At 37.2% G+C, this 21,987-nt stretch overlaps 1 protein-coding gene across 1 annotated transcript in view; it reads right to left on the bottom strand.

Moving 5' to 3' along the window:
- Positions 1-21,987, bottom strand: part of WDFY2 (WD repeat and FYVE domain containing 2) — a 164,751-nt gene that overhangs the window by 39,553 nt on the left and 103,211 nt on the right. The window contains exons 4-5 of the mRNA XM_033104237.1: positions 13,391-13,445; positions 5,990-6,140 (exon numbers count right to left, since the gene is read on the bottom strand). Coding sequence (XP_032960128.1) covers positions 5,990-6,140; positions 13,391-13,445 — 206 coding nt within the window. The remainder of the gene's footprint in view (positions 1-5,989; positions 6,141-13,390; positions 13,446-21,987) is intronic.

Genomic DNA, 21,987 nt, shown 5'->3' on the forward strand with positions numbered 1-21,987 from the left:
TACTGTAATAACTAAAATTTGAAAAACCGAAAAGTTCATCAAAAGGAGACTTACTGAATTAACTATGATACATCCATGCAATAGAATACTATGCAGCTGGAGAGAAACAAAAGACCTTTATACCAAAAACAAACTGACATGGAGTAACTTTGAGGATATATTATTAAGTGGAGAAAAAAAGTCAAAGTATATAAGAGTTTATGCTATACTACCTTTGTGTAAGGAAGGAGGAAATACAAATATAAGTGTGTGTGTTATATTTAGAAAAGGAAGAACTGGAAAAATAAATCAAGATCTAACAAGAATGGCTGCCTCTGGAGAAGGGAGAAATATACTGAAGGGACAGAGATAGTAGTGAGACTTCTCTCTTGTTATATAGTTTCTATTTTGGAATCTTGTAATTATTTTACACATTAAAAATATTTATAAAATTAAAAGAAAAAAATCCCCCAAATTGACAATAAAGTAAAATGTATGAGCCTAACTATCAAATTGGTGATATAACCATGTAGTTAATAGAATTATTTCAAGTGACTTCCAAACACAACATTTTGACTGTATGTCCTTTGTAGAATATATTCTAAGGACAAAGAGAATTGTGAAGAAATCTAAAATCTCATTCAGAAGTCTTGTTATTATAATATTACTATTATTATTTTAAACAACTTAAATATACCACAGGATAAAGCAAATAAGAAATTATGTTAATGTTTTAGGAACCAAGATTTTTTAGCCCAAGATCAAGTACAAAAATGAAGTAAAAACCTTATATATTAATATAATATTAAGTTAGAATTAGAAATATTATATGAACTGATCATTTACTTTCTTTTAAAAAATACATATACATACATTTCCTAGCTATCTCCGAATATTATTCCTCACTAAAAGTGGCTGATCGTAGCACTGTGACAGGAAGGTACGAGATGAGCTTAAGACAGTTGTGCCAAAAAGCAAGGAAACTATTGGAGGCCATGGGGTTGTACCAAAAAGACATAGGAGCCAATATGATTGGGCTTTTAAATTGGCCAAAGATGGGACAATATAAGAATTGGAAAAGAAAAAAAAAAGGCAATTTATTGAAATATACTTAATGCATTATTAAAAAGCAAACAAATCCTAACAGTTTATAAAAATGCTCAGGAATAAAAGATCCCTATTAGAGGTAACCAGGGCACTAAATCTCTATCAGAAAATGAGCAATCGAAGAGACATAATTAAGAATTCATGTTGCTTTTCCTGTATTAATTGTATTTCAGGATAAGCAAATAGCCCAAGTTAAATGAGGTAATGTTCTACTTGATAACAGAATTCCAACTAATACATGTGCAAAAAAAATTACAGAATAATCATTTTGCAACACTAATGAAAGAACTGGTTCAGGCAAAGATCAGCAATGGATGACACCATTACATGAAAGGCTAAAGGGAAGGACTACACTGCAGGGAATGGCTGTCACCACCAGCAACACTGATCAATCCTGGCCTCACTGGAAGGGTGACAATCCCACACCATGGGCTGCCTGCTGCGAAGCAATACGGAGGACAACAGCACAATCTCCAAGTGTTCTTACCCAAAGCTGAACCTGAACTGAATCAAGATTTGAGAGGCAACTTTCAGTTTACAGAAATACATGGGATACTGGGTAGATAGAAGAACAGGTTAAATGGCAATATGAGAAAGCAGAAATCAATTAGTATGTGGGACTGTCTGTAGGAGAACTGATTGGGTATCTCCACAGGGGCATTAAAAAAAAGGTGGAGTCACTGCTCTAGATTGAGAGATTGAGGAGATATGACATCCTTATCCAAATGTGGACCTTGTCTGGACCCAATTTCAAACTAACCCACTGCAAAAAGCCATTTTAGAAACAGTACATGAAATTTGAAAATTGATTGATTATTCAACAATATCAAGGAGTGATTATAAATTTGGGGGAATAATAATAGCCTTGTGATAATTGAAAAAAATGTCCTTATCTTTCAGAGGTGCACAATGAAGTATGTAGGGATGGAATGACATAAGGTCTGGAATTTGCTTTAAAATACTCCAGCAAAAAGAGACAGAAAGCAAAAAGGGATAGAAGAATCAACAGTGGATCTGAGTGATGATTATGACTGTCCGTTATTCTGTTTTTTCCAATTTAGTACGTTTTGAGAATTTTCAAAAGACATTTTAAAGAAAAGTGAAAGAAAACAAGGCATATCAAATTCTTCCAGTCTCAAGAACAAGGGAGAAAAGTTACATTCTACAAACAAGTAGATCTATGTAAAACAATATTAAGATCTATATGGAGTAAGAGCACTTAAATTTATCTTGATTCATTATAAGAACACAGACGATAAAACAGACTCAACTTGTGATACCCCAAAGTCCTTATAATTATAGGTAAATAGTAGAATTCTATGAAAAACACACATATATGAACTCAACAAAAGCTATTTGGAAGAGTGCTGAAATAAAATCATTGTACAACCTCAAAGCCAGAGTGATTGGCATTAAGTATGATATGAGGAAATATGAAAATCAAGATAATCTTAATAGCTTTTCAGTACTCTTTCCCTGACTAGGAATGGATCTATGAGACTACTTGGTAGAAAGCCATTTTACTACATAGGTGACATATTGAAAACATCTCCAACCTGAATAGAATCTTAAAATGAGGAGTACCTGAATTATTCTTGTGGAAGTATGAAAAATGTGATCAAAGTATGATCAAACGACAAGACTGAAAGGTGAGGCTAAAGTAGTCACAAATTTACAGATTAGGAAGGGAAGCGGGGAAGGAAACAGTTATTTCCTAACACCATCTTGCCGTGGGACCTGTAGAAAATACCTCCGGCTCTGCTGTATCTAGCTGTGCAGAGGGCTAGCGAAAAGATTACAATACCCAAGTTCTAATACTGGTTCTCCCAGGTAACAGTCATGTGACCGCGAGAAAGTCACTTAAGCTATCTGATTCTCTCTGAGCCTTAGTTTCTTCACTCACTTTACTGTTTCGATGGCGAACAAAGTAACGTTATGTAGAGGCACTATGTAAATGCTCAGGGACGGCAAATGCAAGTTACTCTTTTTCCTCTCCTTCCTGCATTATCATTATTATTATTACTGGTGGTGGTGATGGCAGTATTATAGGTCACTTCATATTTGAAGCTTCAGCTATTTAGCCAAAGCAACCAAAGTGTTTGAGGTTATTCAGAAATTGATAATTCAATTTGTAAACCGGTCGGTCTGTCTTCCTTTGTTTCTCTATTTCAATTTTGGTTATTTTTATTACATTATTACTCTCCACTGAAAGAGAGAAAAAATGCTGAATTCAGTGTGATTTATTCTGTCACTTGTTGGCTTGGATGAATGACTGAGGTGGAGATGGGAAAGAATTAGTTAATCGTAAAAGAAGTCTCTTATCTACACCACCAGTGTCCATAATGAAGAGAAATTGGAGTAATGATATTGTTCTGAACATTTTATGTTGTTGCAGATCTGCTTTTTCTTTCCCTTACTACTAAAAACAAAACAAACAACCACAAAAAAATACGGACGGTGGCAGAAAGAAGAGAAAAGGAGAGAGGGTGGAGGGTTCCCATGAGAAAATGTGTTTAAAAACTCAATTTTAATGTGAATCCCAACACTGTAGGGGTTGCCTGTTAACAATCTGCACCAGGCAGCTCCCAAAGAAAAACCTCCAGCCTTGAGAAAGTCACGTGGTTCTGGGCTGAGACTCTGGCAAAAGCAGCACAGTTATGCCATCAGTGTGCAGCACTGGAAAATTACCACGAATAATATGCTCCCGGGAGCCAGAGCTGGCACTGTAGCTCCAAAATTGGAGCTAGAGAGGCAGAGTTGGTGGAGATAAGGGAATCTTCTGGAAGGGCCTGTCTGTAGTATTATAGCTCCCCTCCACCTTAATAGCAAAGTTAGACTGGATGGTCGTGGACACTGGGAAATGAAGCCACAGGTTTTCACACATACACAAAGGCTTTTGATAACCAATCACATAATTTTTATTCTTGGCAAACCACGTGGTATGGTCAAAGGAAGCAGTCAGAAAATGAGGATGGCTTTTGGAGATGTCTGAAGAGACACAAAGACTACCACAGTCAAGACAAGTTTAATTCTGTGTATTTGTATTTTATTTTTCATTTTCAGATAGTTTAAAAAGTAAACTACTGAAGAGCAAGATGTGTATTTTTTTCTATACCCCTTGGCTTGGTTGAGTGATACAGAAAATATATCGCCGGGTTGGGCTAATGATACAGAAACCAGCAAATTGAGAACAAGTTATATTGGTGCCATTGGTTCTGTTCTCGAAGGGTAATGCAGTATGACAGGGAAAAAACAGCAGTCCAAGCAGAAGATGTGGTTTCTGGCGGCGCTTTTCCTGCATACAGCTGGGTGGCCACACATAAGGCCCTGACTCTTTCTAGGCTTCAGCTGACTCATCTATAAAATGAGGAGTTAGACTGAATGATATCTAAGGGCCCTGCCAGCTCTAACACTATAAGAAACCATTAATCTACTGTCAAGAGAGTTCATGTATTTCAATTCAAGCATTTGGCTCATCTGAACTGGCTTTTAGAAAGTAAACTTTGGAGTTTCTTTTGACTGGTGGTACAACCCTCTCAAAGGTAAGTTGGTCCTGCTCTCACTCCATTCCTTATTGCCCTCGCTTCTGGGCTTCCTGGTAATTTGCCACTTTTACAAGCTTCTGTGAAGGCATTTTTAGTTTCTTTATCTTGTCCTTCCAATGAAGAAAATAAGAGTGACATTAGGCTACACACACACAAATACAGCAACTGCCACATGTCTACAAGGAAATAGCAAAGAACTTTTTCAGATTGTTGAGAATCACTGCATAGGCATTTTACAAATGAGATGAAAATCTGAAAGCAAGTCTTACCATTTCTCCCTTCTTTGGCTGACAAGTGATTTGTTTCTACCTATTTCCTCATTTGCCAGAAGGTGAAGAGAGTTCTGTGCTTTTTAAATTAAGAAAGCCAGGGCTGGGACGGCCTGATGGCTCAGGTGGTTGAAGCGCCGTGCTCCTAACATTGGCTGGCTGGTTCGATTCCCACATGGGCCAGTGAGCTGAGCCCTCTACAGCTAAGATTGTGAACAACAGCTCTCGCTGGAGCTGGGCTGCCATGGGCTGCCATCAGCTGGGGGGAGCGCAAGGCTCATAATACCAGCATGGGCAAGGGAGCTGTGTCCTACACAACTAGACTGAGAAACAACGGCTTGAATCGGAGTGGGAGGCGGAAGAAGGGAGGAAAAAAAAAAAAAGCAAGCCAGGGCTCTTCACTCCTTACTATGGTAGCATCATCCACACGGGCTCTGTACTTGTCAAGCCTGTGCTCGCTGGAGCCCAGGAGGGATTACTCAGCATAGCAGGTGTTCACACTGAGCACCTAGGCCCTGGACACTTGGGAGGTAAGAATTCATATCATCTACATATCCTGGGCAAGTCTTGTACCGGGAACAAAGCCTGCAGCATTACTCTGTAGGTACCAATTAATCTACTCTGGTCCTGGTATGGTAGCCTCTCAAATATTTTAAAAATAAATAGCAATTCTACGGTGTTTCTGCCAGGCACCAACGGGAGTGTTCACAACCTCAATATTTATGTGTAAATTACTTCTGTACAAAAATGAAGATTGTATTTCGGTGATGGTTTTCTATCCATGTTCCACAATTCCTTCTGACGGCTGAGGCTCACAGTCTGGGCTGTGTCCTATCTAGATGTCAGACTTTGGGTCATAGACCACAACCTGCTCAGCAGGGTCTATTATTTTAGGTGAAAAAAACCTCACTTTATTCCTCCTACATGAAGATTTGTACATTCGGAAAGTTTATGAACATCTTAATCAGCAGAGCAAGTCAGCACATAAAACAAAACCCTTTTAAGTTGCACATGCCCAAATTTTCATGAAAGAAAAAAGTCAACAGCTAAGTTCCCACCCACCACGGAGTTTTGTCCAGCAAAGGATACTGCAGGCCTGAGGCCACAGCACTGGTGCGATAACCCCCCAGGCGTTGCCCACTCTCGGAGCAGTGCCAGGCAAACTGCTTGTCCTGCCCCGTGCTCAGCACCCACTCCAGCTCCAGGACAAACAGGATCATCGTGACTCGGCTCTGATGCGCTGAAAACCAAGAGACAAAGAAAACAAGCCCGTGAAATATCCGAAAGGAGGCTGGTAAAGCCTGGTCCACAGACATGCATGGTTCTCTTCTCCCCACCCCAAAAAATAAGCTCATCAGAGGCTGGGGTATGTCACTATAAAGAGGTATGTCTAAGCTTTTACATGATTTTTAAAAAACGATCCATTTCCTCCCACTACTGTCTTTCCTTCCTGCCTACACCAACCCCAAATTACTACCACAGAGGACTTCCATTACCAAAGGGCGTGTGCCACCACTCTCCCTCATGTTAGAGCTGCTGGACTAGGGAATACCAGATATAGTGTGACCACAGGACACGTTAGGAACAACGGTCTTATAATAAAGTCACTGGGGTCAGTCTATATAAGTAAAAAGAAGTAAAGATAATGACTGTTCTCCTTTTGATGAAGTCTGGCTGATAGCGTTACCACAAAGTTCTATCAATTTCCTGTAAGACATCAAATGTTTGGAAAGGAGGGCAGAATTAGTCCCAAATGCTAAATAAAAAAGAATGAAAAGAAATATCCTTATGTCGGAGTACACATATATGTGGTAATGAGAACCGATTTTCCAGGGTTGCTCATACATAAGAGCCACACCATCATAGAATTATTGCATCCCACAATTTCAAAATTAGAAGAAACTATTCATGTTCTCTTCCCCATCTCCCTATTTTACATATGGGCAAACTGAGGCACAATAAAGTTGAGTAGTTGGGTCAAGTCACTTGGCTTCTCAATTGCCAAATAAAATCAGTAAAATATTTGCTTTCTTCTTCTTATATAATTCCAGAGGGTGAGGTAGAGGTGGTCTGTGGCCACTGAACAGAGCTGACTGGAACAAACAAAGACTGACGTACTGGGACCTGGACCTCGATGGTCCAATCTGGTGGGTGAGAGTAGACTGATCACCAGTGTGAGGCAGTGACAGAGAAGTCAGCAGCTTGCCCATTTTGATCATGAAAACAGTTAGGCTGTAAGGATGGATCAATGCAGCTGTATCGGCAATAACAATATTACCTGCCAATTTCTGAGTGCCTCACAAGTGCCAGGTACTTAAATAACTGGATTATCTCAGTTATTGTAATGACCCTGCAAAGATGGGTGGTTTCCTTATTTTCTAGACACAACCTGGCCTTGGCAAGATGGCCCTTTTAGACTGGCTACCAAACAACACAGTTAGAACCAGAGTGAATACCCATCTGACAGTCATTTCAACAAATGCGTGATGTTTTAAAATCCGATATTTGAAGCATAGAAAATCTAAAGGGATACAGAAGAGGTATAGAAACAATAATACTATGACTTCTCTACAGTAAATACCTGCATTTCACAGTATCAGCCACCATCAAGATCAAAACATCTTTAACTAAAAAATGTGACCTCTTGGAGAAACTCCTGAAGATCTTGTCACGTCCATGTCATCAGATGTCCAATTCACATTTCACCATGTGGGGATAAAAACGAATTTTCTAAGGGGTCCAAGTCTATTTTAGGCAGAATGTGGCCCCTGGAACTTTGCCCCCTTTTCTCATGAAGGGGCCTTTGACCTTCTATGTATCACTTTCTAAGTCCAAGGGGATGACAGTAGCTCAGAAGATAAGGTGTGTGTGTGGGGGGAGTGGTTAGCCCTGTGAGCTGCCATAATGGGCCTTCAAAATGTTAACTGACTTGTTCAAAGCTACATAGTCTATGAGCGATGAAGCTAGAATTAAAACCCTAGTCTTTCTGCCAAAGTTGGTTCTCTTTCTCTGTATCAGGCTGCTTATGATTGTTAAAAAAAAACAAATCCCAAAATTCAAACACATCCTCTTTCTAAGGTGGCACATTTAAAAACCCAAAACAAAACTTTAAAGATCCATACCTATCACCAAGCTTCAGAAACCTGGGCTTGAAGTCTGGCTATACTCGAGTAGAAATAGTGAAAGAGAATATCCTTGCGTTGATCCTGATTTTAGGGGAAAGCATCTAGTTTCTCATAACTAAATATGATGTTAGCTATAGATTTTCTGTAAATGTTTCTTTATCAAGTTGAAGAAGTTTCCCTTTATTAGTAATGTGCTGAGAATTTTTATCATGAATGGGTGTCAGATTTTATCAAATGCTTTTTCTGCATCAACTGATATGATCATATGGTTTTTCTTTTTTAGCCTTTTGATGTAATAAATTATACTCATTTTCAAATGTTGAACCAGCTTTGCATATCTGGAATAAATCCCACTTGATATATATATATATATATATATATATATATATATATATATATATATATATATATATAATTCTTTTTATACATTGTTAGATTGACTAGTACATTTTGGAAGATTTTACATCTAAGTTCATGAGAGATACTAGTGTGTAGTTTTCTCTTCTTGTAATGTCTGGTTTTAGTATCACTGTTTGATTTTTTTTTTAATGTTTATTGAGATAAAATTCACATAATATAAAATTCACCAATTATTCACAACGTTGTGCAACCATCATGGAAAAATGTTCTATTTCCAGAACATTTCCTTCACCCCCAAAATAATCCCATATTCCTAATTCCCCCTTCCCTGGGCAACCACTAATTTACTTTCTCCTAGTCTTGCTGTTTCACATTAATATAACCATACAACGTGTGGTCTTTTGTGTCTAGTTTTTTTCTATTAGCATGTTTTCAAGGTTCATCCATTATAGCATGTATCAGTACTTCACTCCTTTTTTTATAGCCAAATAATAATTCATTGTATCTATACATTTTCCTTATGTACTGCTTTAGCAGCATCCCATGAATTGTGATATATTGTGTTTTCATGTTCACTCAGTTCAAAATATTGTCTGATTTCTCTGTTGATTTTTTTCTATGACCCATAGATTATTAAGATGTAGGTTATTTAGCTTTCCAGTATTTGGGGATTTTCCAGAGATCTATTATTGATTCCTATTTTAATTAATTCTATTTTGATCACAGAACATACGTTGCATGACTTGAATTCTTTTAAAGAGATTTAAATAATAAGAAAAAATCTTATAGAGCCGACCCTTGAACAAAACATCTTGTAACTGCACAAGTCCACTTATATGCAGATTCTTTTCAATAAATATAGTTATTAGCCCTCTGTGTCTATGGGTTTCACATATGTAGATTCAACCAACTGCTGATCAAAACCAGTATTTTCGAACTGTGAACTGTATTCATTGTTCTATGACATTTTATATATGGACTTGAGAATCTGTGGATTTTGGTATTATTGAGTGGGTTCTTCTTATAAGAACTGCACTTGGCCCATGGATGCTGAGGGCCAAGTGCAGTTCTTACAATAAAATTCTTATTATGTTTGTTGCTCTTTCTTCATTCTTTTGTGTGGATCCATATTTTCCTTTGACATCAATCACTTCCTTCTTGAAAATTTTCCTTTAACATTTCTTTTAGTGCAGGTCTATGGATGACAAATTCTTTCAGCTTTTGTATGTCTGGAAAAAATGTTATTTCATCTCTTTTTTGAAAGATATTTTCACTGGGTATAGATTCCATGTTGGCAGTTTTGCCTTTTCAGTACTTTAAAGATGTTCCACTGACATCAAAGCTATCTACCATTTCATTAATTTACTCTGTGTCTAATCAACCCACTGATTTTTTTTAAATCTATTTTTTTTTAATTTTTTAATTTTATTGGGGAATATTGAGGAACAGTGTGTTTCTCCAGGGCCCATCAACTCCAAGTCGTTGTCCTTTAGTCTAGTTGTGAAGGGCACAGCTCAGCTCCACGAGCAATTGCCATTTTCAATCTTTAGTTGCAGGGGGCACAGTCCACCATTCCACACAGGAATTGAACCAGCAATCCTGTTGTTAAGTGCTCGCGTTCTAACCAACTGAGCCATCTGGCCACCCCTCCAGAAGCTCAGCGGCAGCTCGTTGTTTTCAATCTAGTTGTGGAGAGTGCAGCTCACTGGCCCATGTGGGAATCTAACTGGCAACCTTTCTGTTAAGAGCTCGCTCTCTAACTGAATGAGCCATCCAGCCACTACTCAACCCACTGGTTTTTTTGTATCTAAAAGTTCCATTTGATTATTTTAAAAAATCTACCTGTTTTTTTAAATAGGCTTTATATTTTCTTCTGGTTCTACACCTTCTCTGATTTTACACCTTCTCTGATTTTAAAAAATCTTTTAAAAGACGTAATGGTCCCTTTCAGATTGTTGATCATTATTTAATAATCTTTGCACATTTTGTATGTTAAATTTTTAATTGGGAGCCTCCAGCACCACAAGATTGGTTTAAATTTGTACTCCAAATCCAAAAGTTTTCTTTTCTTCTCATTGACATATAACATTGTGTTAATTTAAGGTATACAACATAATGATTTGCTATATGTATATATTGTGAAATGACTACCGCAGTAAGTTTAGTTAACATCTACCACCTTACATAATTGCTTTTTTTTTCTTATAAGAACTTTTACGATAAAAGGTTTTTATTTGGGATTTTGGTTTATCATGGGAGACTTTTCCTTCTATCCAGATTTGAGATAAATAAATATCCCTGTGGTCTTCTGGGCCAGTAAGTGGAGGTTTGGTTCCTCTCTTTTTCAAGGGGTTATATCCTTTTATGGATTTCAACTTCGCACTTTCTCATGTTACTCAGGCCATAGGCCTCATCTCAGGTCCCCCAGTGAAGATTCATGCAAAAGCTTCCTGCTATTAGTGGCTCTTATCTCCTCAGGACATCTGCAATGTCAGGTCATATGTATATCACTTTGAGCTTTGTGTTTTCTCTTTGCTTCTGGCACATGGGGATCTTCCTTTTATTTCTCTTATGAGCTTAGCATTGCATTAAAAAGAGCAACAAAAACAACAAAAAGTGTCATTTTACTATTTCTCTAGTTGTTTATGGTGAAAAGGTCTTCAGTCATCTAGTTAACAATTTTTTTATAATCCCCTTATAGACAAAATGGAAACAATTTTTTAATAATCTCCTTATAGACAAAATGGAAATAAGTGGGCTGTATTTTGATACAGTTATGTGTATATAAAAGTGGCTGGATATAAGAGATCCAAAGAATAATGGCATATGAAGAGTGGTTTCTAGTGATATGCTCATTTGTGCATCTGTGAGGACATTCATTTTTAACAAAGACTTAGGGATGATATATTTTAAGATTATACATTTAACAAAAACACAAAATTAAGTGAGAGTTAATATCATTTAATGACAACTAAGATTTCAAAATATCTTGATAAGCTAAGACGATGTGACTAAATAAGATTACGAATAACAGGATGTGTGGTCAAGCATTTAAGCTAAAAACAAACCAACAAACAAAACCAAAAACTAGGAAACAGCTTCAAAAGTACAGGAGATGCAGCCTAATAAGAACTCAAGCGAGAACTATTGAGGGGGCTGAGTTGACTGCTCCACGTGGGCCCACAGTGTAAAGTGGCGGCCACCCTTGATATTAGAAGAACAGTGCCCAGAAGAGGAAAGAAATGTGATTTTGTACTTATCACGTTACATGTGTGTATTAGCTATCTAATGTTGTGTAACAAATCACCCCAAAACTTAGTGGCTGAAAACAGTAAATATCTGTTATATCAGAATTTCTGTGGATCACAAATCTTGGTGCTGTTTAGCTTGGTGCTTCTGCTGAAAGGTCTCTCACAGGATAAAATCAAGGTGTGGGATGGTCTCATCTGAAAGCTGGACAGAGGGAGGATCTGCTTCTAAGTCCTCTCACCCAGTTGTTGTCATGATTCAGTTCTTCATAGGCTGCTGAACTGAGGGCTTCAGTTGCTTACTGACTGTTGACAAGGCTTCCCTCAGTTCTTTACCACATGGGCAGCTCACAACGTGGCAGCTGGCTTCCATCAGAGCAAGCAAGAGAGCAGGAGAGGGCAAGCAAGACAGAAGCCCCAGTCTTTTTGTAATCTAATCTCAAAAGTGATATCCAATGCTTGTCATATTTTAGGTCCAGCCTACCTTCAAGGGGAGCGGCGTGAATACCACAAGGCAAGGATCCTTATGAGCTGTATTAGAAGCTGCCTACCACAATATGTCACATTTTTAAATGGCCCCAATAGTACAAGATATCCCAAGATTTGCGACCAAGACAAAAAAAATTTTTAAAGAGCCAAAAACTCAGCTCATGTAAAGGAGAATGTGAAATGTTTAGGCTAGAAAAGAGAAGGAAAAAAAAGGGAGAGAGGAATGGACAGGGGTGGGAATTTTCATCGCTGTTTTATAATCACTAAAAAGCTGTCATGTATATGAGAGTGTGTACTTAGCTCCAACAGGCTGAGCAAAGAGCAATAGGGGAACTTTTTAACACTTATCACGTAACATTTCAATGGTCTGCTTACCTGTCTATATCCTCCACATGAGTATAAACTACTTATAGGCAGACACTGTACATGTCTTGTTCATTATTATCATCCTCAGTTACTGGAACAATATAGGTACTCAATAAATACAGGTACAAGTATAAATACTTGATACGTGATATGTAAAAATATTAAAGACCAAATCTATAGGGAAATGAATTTTTGTTCCAAACCTAAAAATAAAGAACTTAGTGCTTAGCACTTTCCCAAGGCAGGATGGATTGCTATTTCTCTGGAAGTCTTTCTTAAGAGGAGACGCTGGATGACCATGCAGGATGAATGAGGTCAAGAGATTTGGATGAAATCTCTCAGTGTTAAAAGGTCCACCTCTAATGTTCTGATCCCATGACATTGTTGGTCTTGATAAAGAAATCCTTGACAAAAATTACTCCTGATCCATATGGTGAAAATGGCCTATGGGACACTGTCAATGCTACAGACACCATATAAACCATAATCCTCTCCCTTAGAAAGTACCAACAGTCTGCCCTTTAAAACATTTAACCAAAAATGAAATGAGCCCATGTACAGCAGCTCACTCTTAACACTGGTCCCACTCTCCATGCCTGCTGCACTGTTTCAAGGCAGTGTGGTATAGTAGGAAGCCAAAGGACAAAGGCTATGGGTTCTGTAGTCATGCTGACCTGGTCTGGCTCTGCACTTTACCAGCTACAGGACCACAGACAAGTCACCTACCCTGGTTGGGCCTCAGCATCTTCCTTCTAAAACCACGATAATATTCACCTCAAAGAGTTGCTCTGTTTTGTTCCCCCTGATTATTGTGTAAAGTAAGGCCTCCCCTTTGTGGCAGTGGAAGCCATTAAGAAACATTTGAAAGTCTAGGTAAATGAAAACACTGCTCTCATTCCTACCTTGATAGTTTTTCACAGGTGTCATCTTGTTATAATCTTCTGATAAAGTAAATTCCTATAAAAGAGAAGAAATATATTAAGTAAAAAGAAATTCTTTAAATGAATAATTGTTTTGGTAAAGTCAGATTGTATAATGCAAACATCACCACAGAATGACACCTGACATTAGTATTTTGCCAATCAATTCATCATATTTATCTCTTTAAAATAGTCACAACTGTGATCCAATGCAATTATCATAATTTTTACCTTATAACTCTTTTTTTTTTATACCATGCATGAGAAGAAAACTGGAGCAAGTTCTGATACTGATAAATTTTGAAGGTTAACTTGATTCAAATTACTTTTCTTTCAATGGTGCCATAGCTGAACATTTGCAAGGCTCTGGTCAGTCAATGACCAAATAGATGGCAATCTGCTACTAGAGAAATACATTAAATATTTTAAAGATTTTAATTTCTAATATTGTAACTATTTCCCTTATTGCAAGCTTCTCAAAGCTGCATCTTATTCATCCCTATATCCCCAGGGCACCTGGCACAGTGCCTTGGCACAGTAGGTAATCAATAAATATTGATTAAATGAATATCTGTGAAAGGCATCTCCCAATCTGATAAGTTTGGATGTCAAATTTACTCAAAATCAATTTCTACATGACACATTGTATATACTCTTTGTGGGGACACATAGAAGGTGAGTGAGTGAGTGTGCTTCATCCATGTCATTCACCTCACTTCATTTCATCATGTATCATCTCACATCATCACAAGAAGGGTGAGTACAGTACAATAAGCTATTTTGAGAGACAGAGATTACATAACTTTTTATTACAGTATACTGTTATAATTGCTCTACTTTATTACTGTTGTTAATCTCTTATTGTGCCTAATTTATAAATTACACTTTATCTTAGATATGTACGTATAGGAAAAATCAATATACACACGATTTGGTACTCTCTGTAGTTTAGGCATCCACTGGGAGTCTTAGAACATATTCCCCAAGACAAGGTGGGGGACTACTGCATTACAAAAATACATTATTTATATATTAATTTTCTCTTTACAGTAGGAGTTATTTAGAAAAAATGCTTAATTTATAAGCAGTTATATTTATGGCTATCTTTTTGTTGCTAATTTTTAGTTTTATTCGCTTATATTCAGAAAATATTTTTACTTTTTCAAATTTAGTAAGATTTTCTTCATGGTCAAGGTATTAATTATTTTGTAAATGTTCTGTAGATATGAGAAAAATGTATTTGATCCAAAATTCTAGATCCATTTGTGTATCTATGTAATGAAACTTGATTAATATTAGGTTGTGCAAAAGTAATTGCAGTTTAAAACGTTAAAAATAATTGCAAAAAACACAATTACTTTTGCACCAACCTAATAGTTTTCAAATATTCTATATTTTTACTGATTTGTCTACTTGAATTTTAAATTCAGAAAGACGTACTAAAAATGGGCCTTTTCAGTATTTATTATTCTGATTATAAAAGTAACATGCTTACTGTAGATAAACAAAAACTGTGGAACAATATCAAGAAGGAAACTTAAATTGTCTATAACTCTACCAAATAGTAATAATTCCTCTTAATATTTTGATTATTTTGCCTTTCAATCATTTCCCTTGTACACATTAAAACACATGAAATTGGAATAGTAGTCCCATTGATGCTGGTTTGTAGCTCTCATTTTTAACTTAACATTATCACATGAACATTCTTTGTCATTAAACATTCTTTGGAAACATAAGTTTAATGGATACATAATATTCCATTGGAAAGCTATGCAAGATTTTATCTAATTAGTCCATGAACATTACATTTCTAAGACACCCGTTCTTATTATTAAAAAATAATGAGACTATCTTTATAATTTTGTGTTTTTATGTTTTTCTCTAAATGGTTTTGTAGAAGTGGAATTACTGATATAAAAGGTAAAAATACTTCTAAAGCTCTAGTTGTGTATTACCAATAATTTTTCTAAACAGTTTGTGCCAATTTATGTCTTTATCAGTGTATAAAGTGAGCCTATTTTATTAAATTCTAGCCAACATGAATATTCTAAAATTGCTACTACTTAGATAAAAATAGAACTAAAAATGTTTTTTTAACACTCCAACATGTTTATCAGCCATTAACATTTCCTCTTTTGTGAATTTTCTGCTATCTAAAGGATTTTTGGTGCCTTTGTTATCTATTTGTATACACTTCTTGTAGATTGAGAATATTATCCTTTCTCTGTCATATTTTGAGCAACTGTTTGTTGTTTTCATTTAAATTGTATTTTAAGTAGCTTTTTTATATCAGGAAATTTAAAATTTTATATAATCAAACGTATTTTCTTTTGTAATTACCATTGTTTTAAGCTTACATGTTCCCCTAGAGATTGTTTATAAATGTCCACTCTATTTACTTCTAGTTTTTTGCTTTTATTTTGTACATTTCAAGCTGTTTAAAGCACCTGAAATTTATTTTAGTATAAGACATGAAATGAAGGTTAAAATTCATCTTTTTTTTAAACGCAAACCAATTGCTTCAGCACCATTTATTTAATAACATTTTCCATCTGCAACTGACTTGTGATGTCTCCTTTACCATATTTTATGTTCTTAAATATAATTGGGTCTCTTTGGGAATTATCTAACCCTGCTCTGTTGATCTGCTATTCTATCCTTGAGTTAAAACAAAAATGACTTAATCACTGTAGATATAAAACATGTGTTAACATAGAAGTTATGTGTCTCCTAATTTTTCTTCTTAAAAATATGCAGCCAGGGACAAGATGGCAGAGTAGGTAAACTCTGTGCTTGTCTCTTCTCACAACCACATTAAAATTACAATTAAACTACAGAACAACCATCATTGAGAACTGCCTGAAGTCTAGCTGAACAGAAGTCCTACAACTAAGGACATACAGAAGAAGACACCTCGAGACTGGTAGGAGAGGCGGAGACAAAGAACAGGCTGACCCCAGACCCACGTGTGGCGGTTAAAAATCGGGAGGGATACCTCAGCTGCTGATATCCATCCTGAGAAGCGAGGGGTACCATCCCCACACCAGGCTCCCCAGCCCAGGGTGTTCCAGTGCTGGGATGAGAAGTCCCCACAACTTCTGTCTATGCAAACCAGCACAGATTGTGGCTGAGTGAGACGGAGGGCATGTAGAGTCCCAGGTGCTCCTCCTAAAAGGCTTATGCACGGACTTACTCGTTGACAGACTCACTCATTCTGAGCTCCAGCGCTGGGGAAGCAGCTCAGAAGTTGCCAGGGACATACAGGGAGGAGCTGAATAGTCTGGTTTCAGAGCTAGGGCTGGAGGGGCAGCTTTCTCCCAGACAGAAGCGCTGGCAGAATCCATTATTTTAGTTGAGCCCTACACCCTCCCAGCATGCAGACCCAGGCAGATGCTATATCTGAGTCTCCATCAACCTGGCTGACACTGTTCGCTCTAATTCCCTGAGACCTCATCCCATCGAACTTTTGGACCCACCCAAGCTTTTTCCAGTAGCTTTTCCATACAAATGGCCTATCTTGGCTCATGCTGTGGACTTTCCTAAAATCTCTCAAAGGTTCACAAAAGACAAACAAGCACTCGGTATGCCCAGTATCTCTGGCTGAACAGCTCTAAGCCCAGCACTAGCAGCAGCCAACCGTGGTTTGTGACTTGGCCTTTCCCAGGCACTTCTTAAGGCCAGCGTGGTTGGCTACCATCTATGGACTGCTTTGATGCCAGGTGGCCCTGGACAGGGCACAGGCAGAAGCTGATCTTAGACTGTGGCCGTGTCCCTCCCTGGAGGCCCCAGAGGCTGGCACATCCAGTGGCCGGCGTTGGACTGAGGTGGAACACCACCCAGTTGCCTCTGCAGGTGACACTCCCAAAGTTGTGTGGACAGGCACCAGAGCCCTGCTAAAGTGAATCCTGCTCGGTATGGGCACCCTGCACCACAGCTCCTCCACTGTTGTCATGGTCAGTTCTCACAACCAATCAGCCTGAGGGTCAATCCCTCCCACTAACATGCAAACAGCAATAAGGCTCAATTACAACAGGAGGCCACACAAAACCCAAACAAGGGACACATCTGGAGCACCTGGCTCAGGTGGCCAGGAAGACTGTGCCACTGAGCCCCATAGTACCTACTACATAAGGACACTCTACTAAGACCAGGAGACATAGCAGGCCTATGTAATACATAGAAACAAACATAGGGAGGCAGCAAAAATGGGGAGACAAAGAAACATGTACCAAATGAAAGAACAGAACAAAGCTCTAGAAAAACAACTAAATGAAATGGAGATAAACAATCTACTAGACGCAGAGTTCAAAACACTGGTTATCAGGATGTTCAATAAACTTAGGAAAAGAGTTGATGAACTCAGTGAGACCTTCAACAAAGAGATAGGAAACATAAAAATGGAGATAGGAAACATAACAAAGAACCAGTCAAAAATTAAGAATACAATAACTGAAATAAAGAATACATTAGAGGCACTCAACAATAGATTAAAAGAAGCAGAGGTTCGAATCAGCGATTTAGAAGTTAAGGTAGCAGAGAATACCCAATCAGAACAGCAAAAAGGAAAAACAATCCAAAAAAAATGAGGACAGTTTAAGGGGCCTCCAAGACAACATCAGGCATACCAACATTTGCATTATTGGGGTACCAGAAGGAGAGGAGAGCGAGTAAGAGATTGCGAACCTATTGGAAAAAATAAAGACAGAAAGCTTCCCTAACCTACAGAAGGAAATAGACATACAAGCCCAGGAAGCACAGTCCTAAACAAGATAAACCGGAAGAGGCCCACACCAAGACACATCATAATTAAAATGCCAAAGGTTGAAGACAAAGAAAATCTTAAAAGCACTAAGAAAAAAAGCGTTTAGTTACCTACAATGGAGCTCCCATAAGACTGTCAGCTCATTTCTCAACAGAAACCTTGTAGGCCAGAAGGGATTGGCATGAAATATTCTCATGAAATATTCTAAGAGATGAAAAGCAAGAACCTACACCAAGATTACTCCACCCAGCAAAGCTATCATTTAGAATCAAAGGACAGATAAAGAGCTTCCCAGACAAGGAAAAGCTAAAGGAGTTCATCAACACCAAACCAGTATTACAAAAAAATGTTAGAGGGACTTCTTTAAAACAAAAACCAAGTCAAAATACGAATAATAAATGGCAAAACCACATATCTATCAACAATTACTTTCAATGTAAATGGATCAAATATTCTAATCAAAAGATAGGGTGGATGAATAAATAAGAAAACAAGACCCTTACATATGCTGCCTACAAGGGACTCACTTCAGATCAAGACACACACAGACTGAAAGTAAAGGGATGTAAAAGACATTTCATAAAAATGGAAACAACAAAAAGCTGGAGTAGCAATATTTATACTAGACAAAGTAGACTTTAAAAAAGAAGCTATATCAAGAGACAAAGAATGACTCAATAATCCCACTTCTGGGTATTTAGCAGAAGAAACCCAAAACACTAATTTGAAGGGACATGTGCATCTATATGTTCATTGCATTACTTACAATAGCCAAGACATGGAGGCAAACTGGGTATCCATCAGTGGATAAATGGATAAAGAAGGGGTGCAATATATATAAATGGAAAATTACGTAGCTATAAAAAGGAATAAAATCTTGCCATCTGCAACAACATGGATGGACCTAGCGGGTATTGTGCTGAGTGGAGTAAGTTAGACAGAGAAAGGCAAATACCATTATGATTTCACTTGTATGTGGAATCTAAAGAATTAAATAAACAAACAAAACAGAAACAAACTCATAGATACAAAGAACATTTTGATGGTTGCCAGATGGGAAGGGGTTTGGAGGGTGGGTGAAAAAAAGGGGAAGGGATTAAGAAGTACAAATTGGTAGCTACAAAATAGTCACCAGGATGTAAAGTATAGCATAGGGAATACAGTCAATAATACTGTAATATGTATGTATGGTGTCAAATGGGGACTAGATTTATCAGGGTGATCACTTTGTAAGTTATATACATGTCTAATCATTATGTTGTACACCTGAAACTAATCTAATATTATTGTATGTCAACTGTAATTGAAAAAAAAATTGTTAAAAAATAAAACCTAACTACTAATTACAAAGTCTACTTAAAAGAAAATGTAGATGATCATTATAATAATCTCTTTTTGTTAACAAATAAGAAAAATCACATTAAGAATTTTTTATTGGAATTGCACTAAATCTTTCAATTCAGGAATAAGCGACATTTATGAGTCTTTTTTTTGTACATTAGCAAATTCTCATAATGTTCTTCAATAAAGTTTCACACATTACTTTTGAAGACCATTTTTAGATTTTAAGTTCTAGGAATAGGTTCGTTTTCCATTATTTGGTAAACTGAATTAAAAAAGACAGATTTAAGGTGCTACTTTTGGACTAAATCTGAAAAATAGTGGTATTAGATCCTAGGAGACACACTATGGATCCATTAAAAAATCTTAATTTGTGGGGCGGCCAGTTAGCTCAGTTGGGTTAGAGCATGATGCTCGTAACACCAGGGTTGCTGGTTTGATCCCGGCATGGGCCAGTGTGAGCTGTGCCCTCTACAACTACATTGAAACAACTACTTGACTTGGAGCTGATGGGTCCTGGAAAAACACACTTAAAATAAATAAAAGTTAAAAAAGAAATTTTAATTTGTGACAGTTGTAGTGAGATAATCAATACTGGATAGGGTACTTGGTTACATGGGATACTTAACACAAACCAAAGGCAGGATAAGGCACTATTCTATTCCGACGATTTAGAAGGAAAGGAAGAAGGAATGTTTCAGATCAAGTTAGGGAAAAGAGAAGAAAAGCGGGAAAAATGGCAAGACTGGGGAAGCTGGGTATTAACAGCCAGTGCTTTGGGCTAAGGGTGGAGTAAAGAAAAATGGAGTATGCTACTAAGCTTCTTTGTACATTTCTACTTCTCCTGTCTCTGAATTCCGAAGAAAAACCAGGTGCTGCAGAATGAGTCAATCAGATCGTGATATTACTTTATTTGGGCAACATCATACTGAAAAGTTTCTGGCATGCCCTGTTATTAAAGAATGTACAAGGCCCATGCTTGTGTATACATAGGCATTCTCAATCCTCTTCTGGTGTGTTTCACAAGAACAATTATTTCCTGTTGGTTTATAAAAGTTTATTTGTCAAGTAGATACCATAGCTCTTGTCTGGTAACAGAGGTCACCTTACCTGAGTCACGTTGTTACTCATCTTTTTCTCAGTCTAAGTAAGAGGTCAACAGGCAGTACTTTGTGTTTTCACTCAAATGAAAGGAATGGTTTTGTTTCCTGATCATGTTTAGACTCCTACATATCACAAGTTCCCATGGATGTCTTGGATTCTTCTGTGAAACACAGGAGGTAATGGAATAACAGACTAGGATCCATAGTGCCGTGCTGTAGCTCTGCTTCCATCCGGGGAACCAGGCATGACAGGAGCACAGTAAGGCCCAGGAGCACAGAAGGCAGGAGCCCCCACTCTGGGCCAAGCACATATATCTATATATTTATTTCCTTCTTTCCTTCCTCCCTCTCTCCCTCCCGCCTTCTTCTGTGTTCATCTATCCATTCCACGCCCGCCCCCATCTCTTTTCAAAGTAAGGTTCAACCACTGCAAAATATAAGAACTTTAAAATAATAATAATTACATTAGAAAGCAATAAGCTTAGCCCCTCTGCTGTTCCCATAGTCACCCTGACTCTCTACTCTGAGTTTACAGTAAAGGAATGCTGCTACACAGTTCAATGAAATAGATCCTGAAGAATTTTAATAATAGAACTACGATACCTTACACATTAAAATATATATATCAATTTTTAGTTTCTTGCTTTAGTTGAAAGTTTGCTAATGATCTCTTATTTTAAAAAATATAGCACTACTTTAGAGAATAGAAATATAGTTTAAAATTAGATTATTAGTTACTGATTCTTCATCATGTTTGTTGCATATCAGAACATATAATTTGATTTAATACTTGATAAACCTAATTTTTATGAAGAAAATTGAATTAGAGTCTTTGTATAGGTTTTCCTCTCCTCTCAGAGAAAATACATCTCAAACCAACCTGCAAAGTCATACAAAAACTAAACAGGAACTCTTAACTCAGCCCACATATGATAAAGAATGAAGGAAGGAATGATGTCATCTGCTTAACTGCCCAGCAAAAGCGTCACAAAGTATACAGCTTTGAGGTACTCTTATATGTGCGCCTATACAAAGCCATTACTGAAGAGAGATGATATACACATAAAAAGTTTCATGAACACAGAGGTACTACATTTCTGGTCGGGAATAGAGGTGTCTTCTTTCTGCATCTGCCTCCATAAAAGAGAAACTGATCCAAGGCCGAAATCTTGTTGAGAGGCCTGAGAGTGGTAAACGTCTCATTTTACATACCACATAAATCCATTTCTGCATCTGCTTTACAAATGTTCAGGATATTGCCAAGTACATTGCTTAGTGTCTCAATTATTAATTTATATAATAATTAAGCTATATTTTTTGAATTGTGGTAAAAATGTATAACATTTATAACATTAAATTTACCATCTTAA

This window comes from Rhinolophus ferrumequinum, chromosome 4 (genome assembly GCF_004115265.2).
Source record: "Rhinolophus ferrumequinum isolate MPI-CBG mRhiFer1 chromosome 4, mRhiFer1_v1.p, whole genome shotgun sequence".
Taxonomy (NCBI): Eukaryota; Metazoa; Chordata; class Mammalia; order Chiroptera; family Rhinolophidae; genus Rhinolophus; species Rhinolophus ferrumequinum.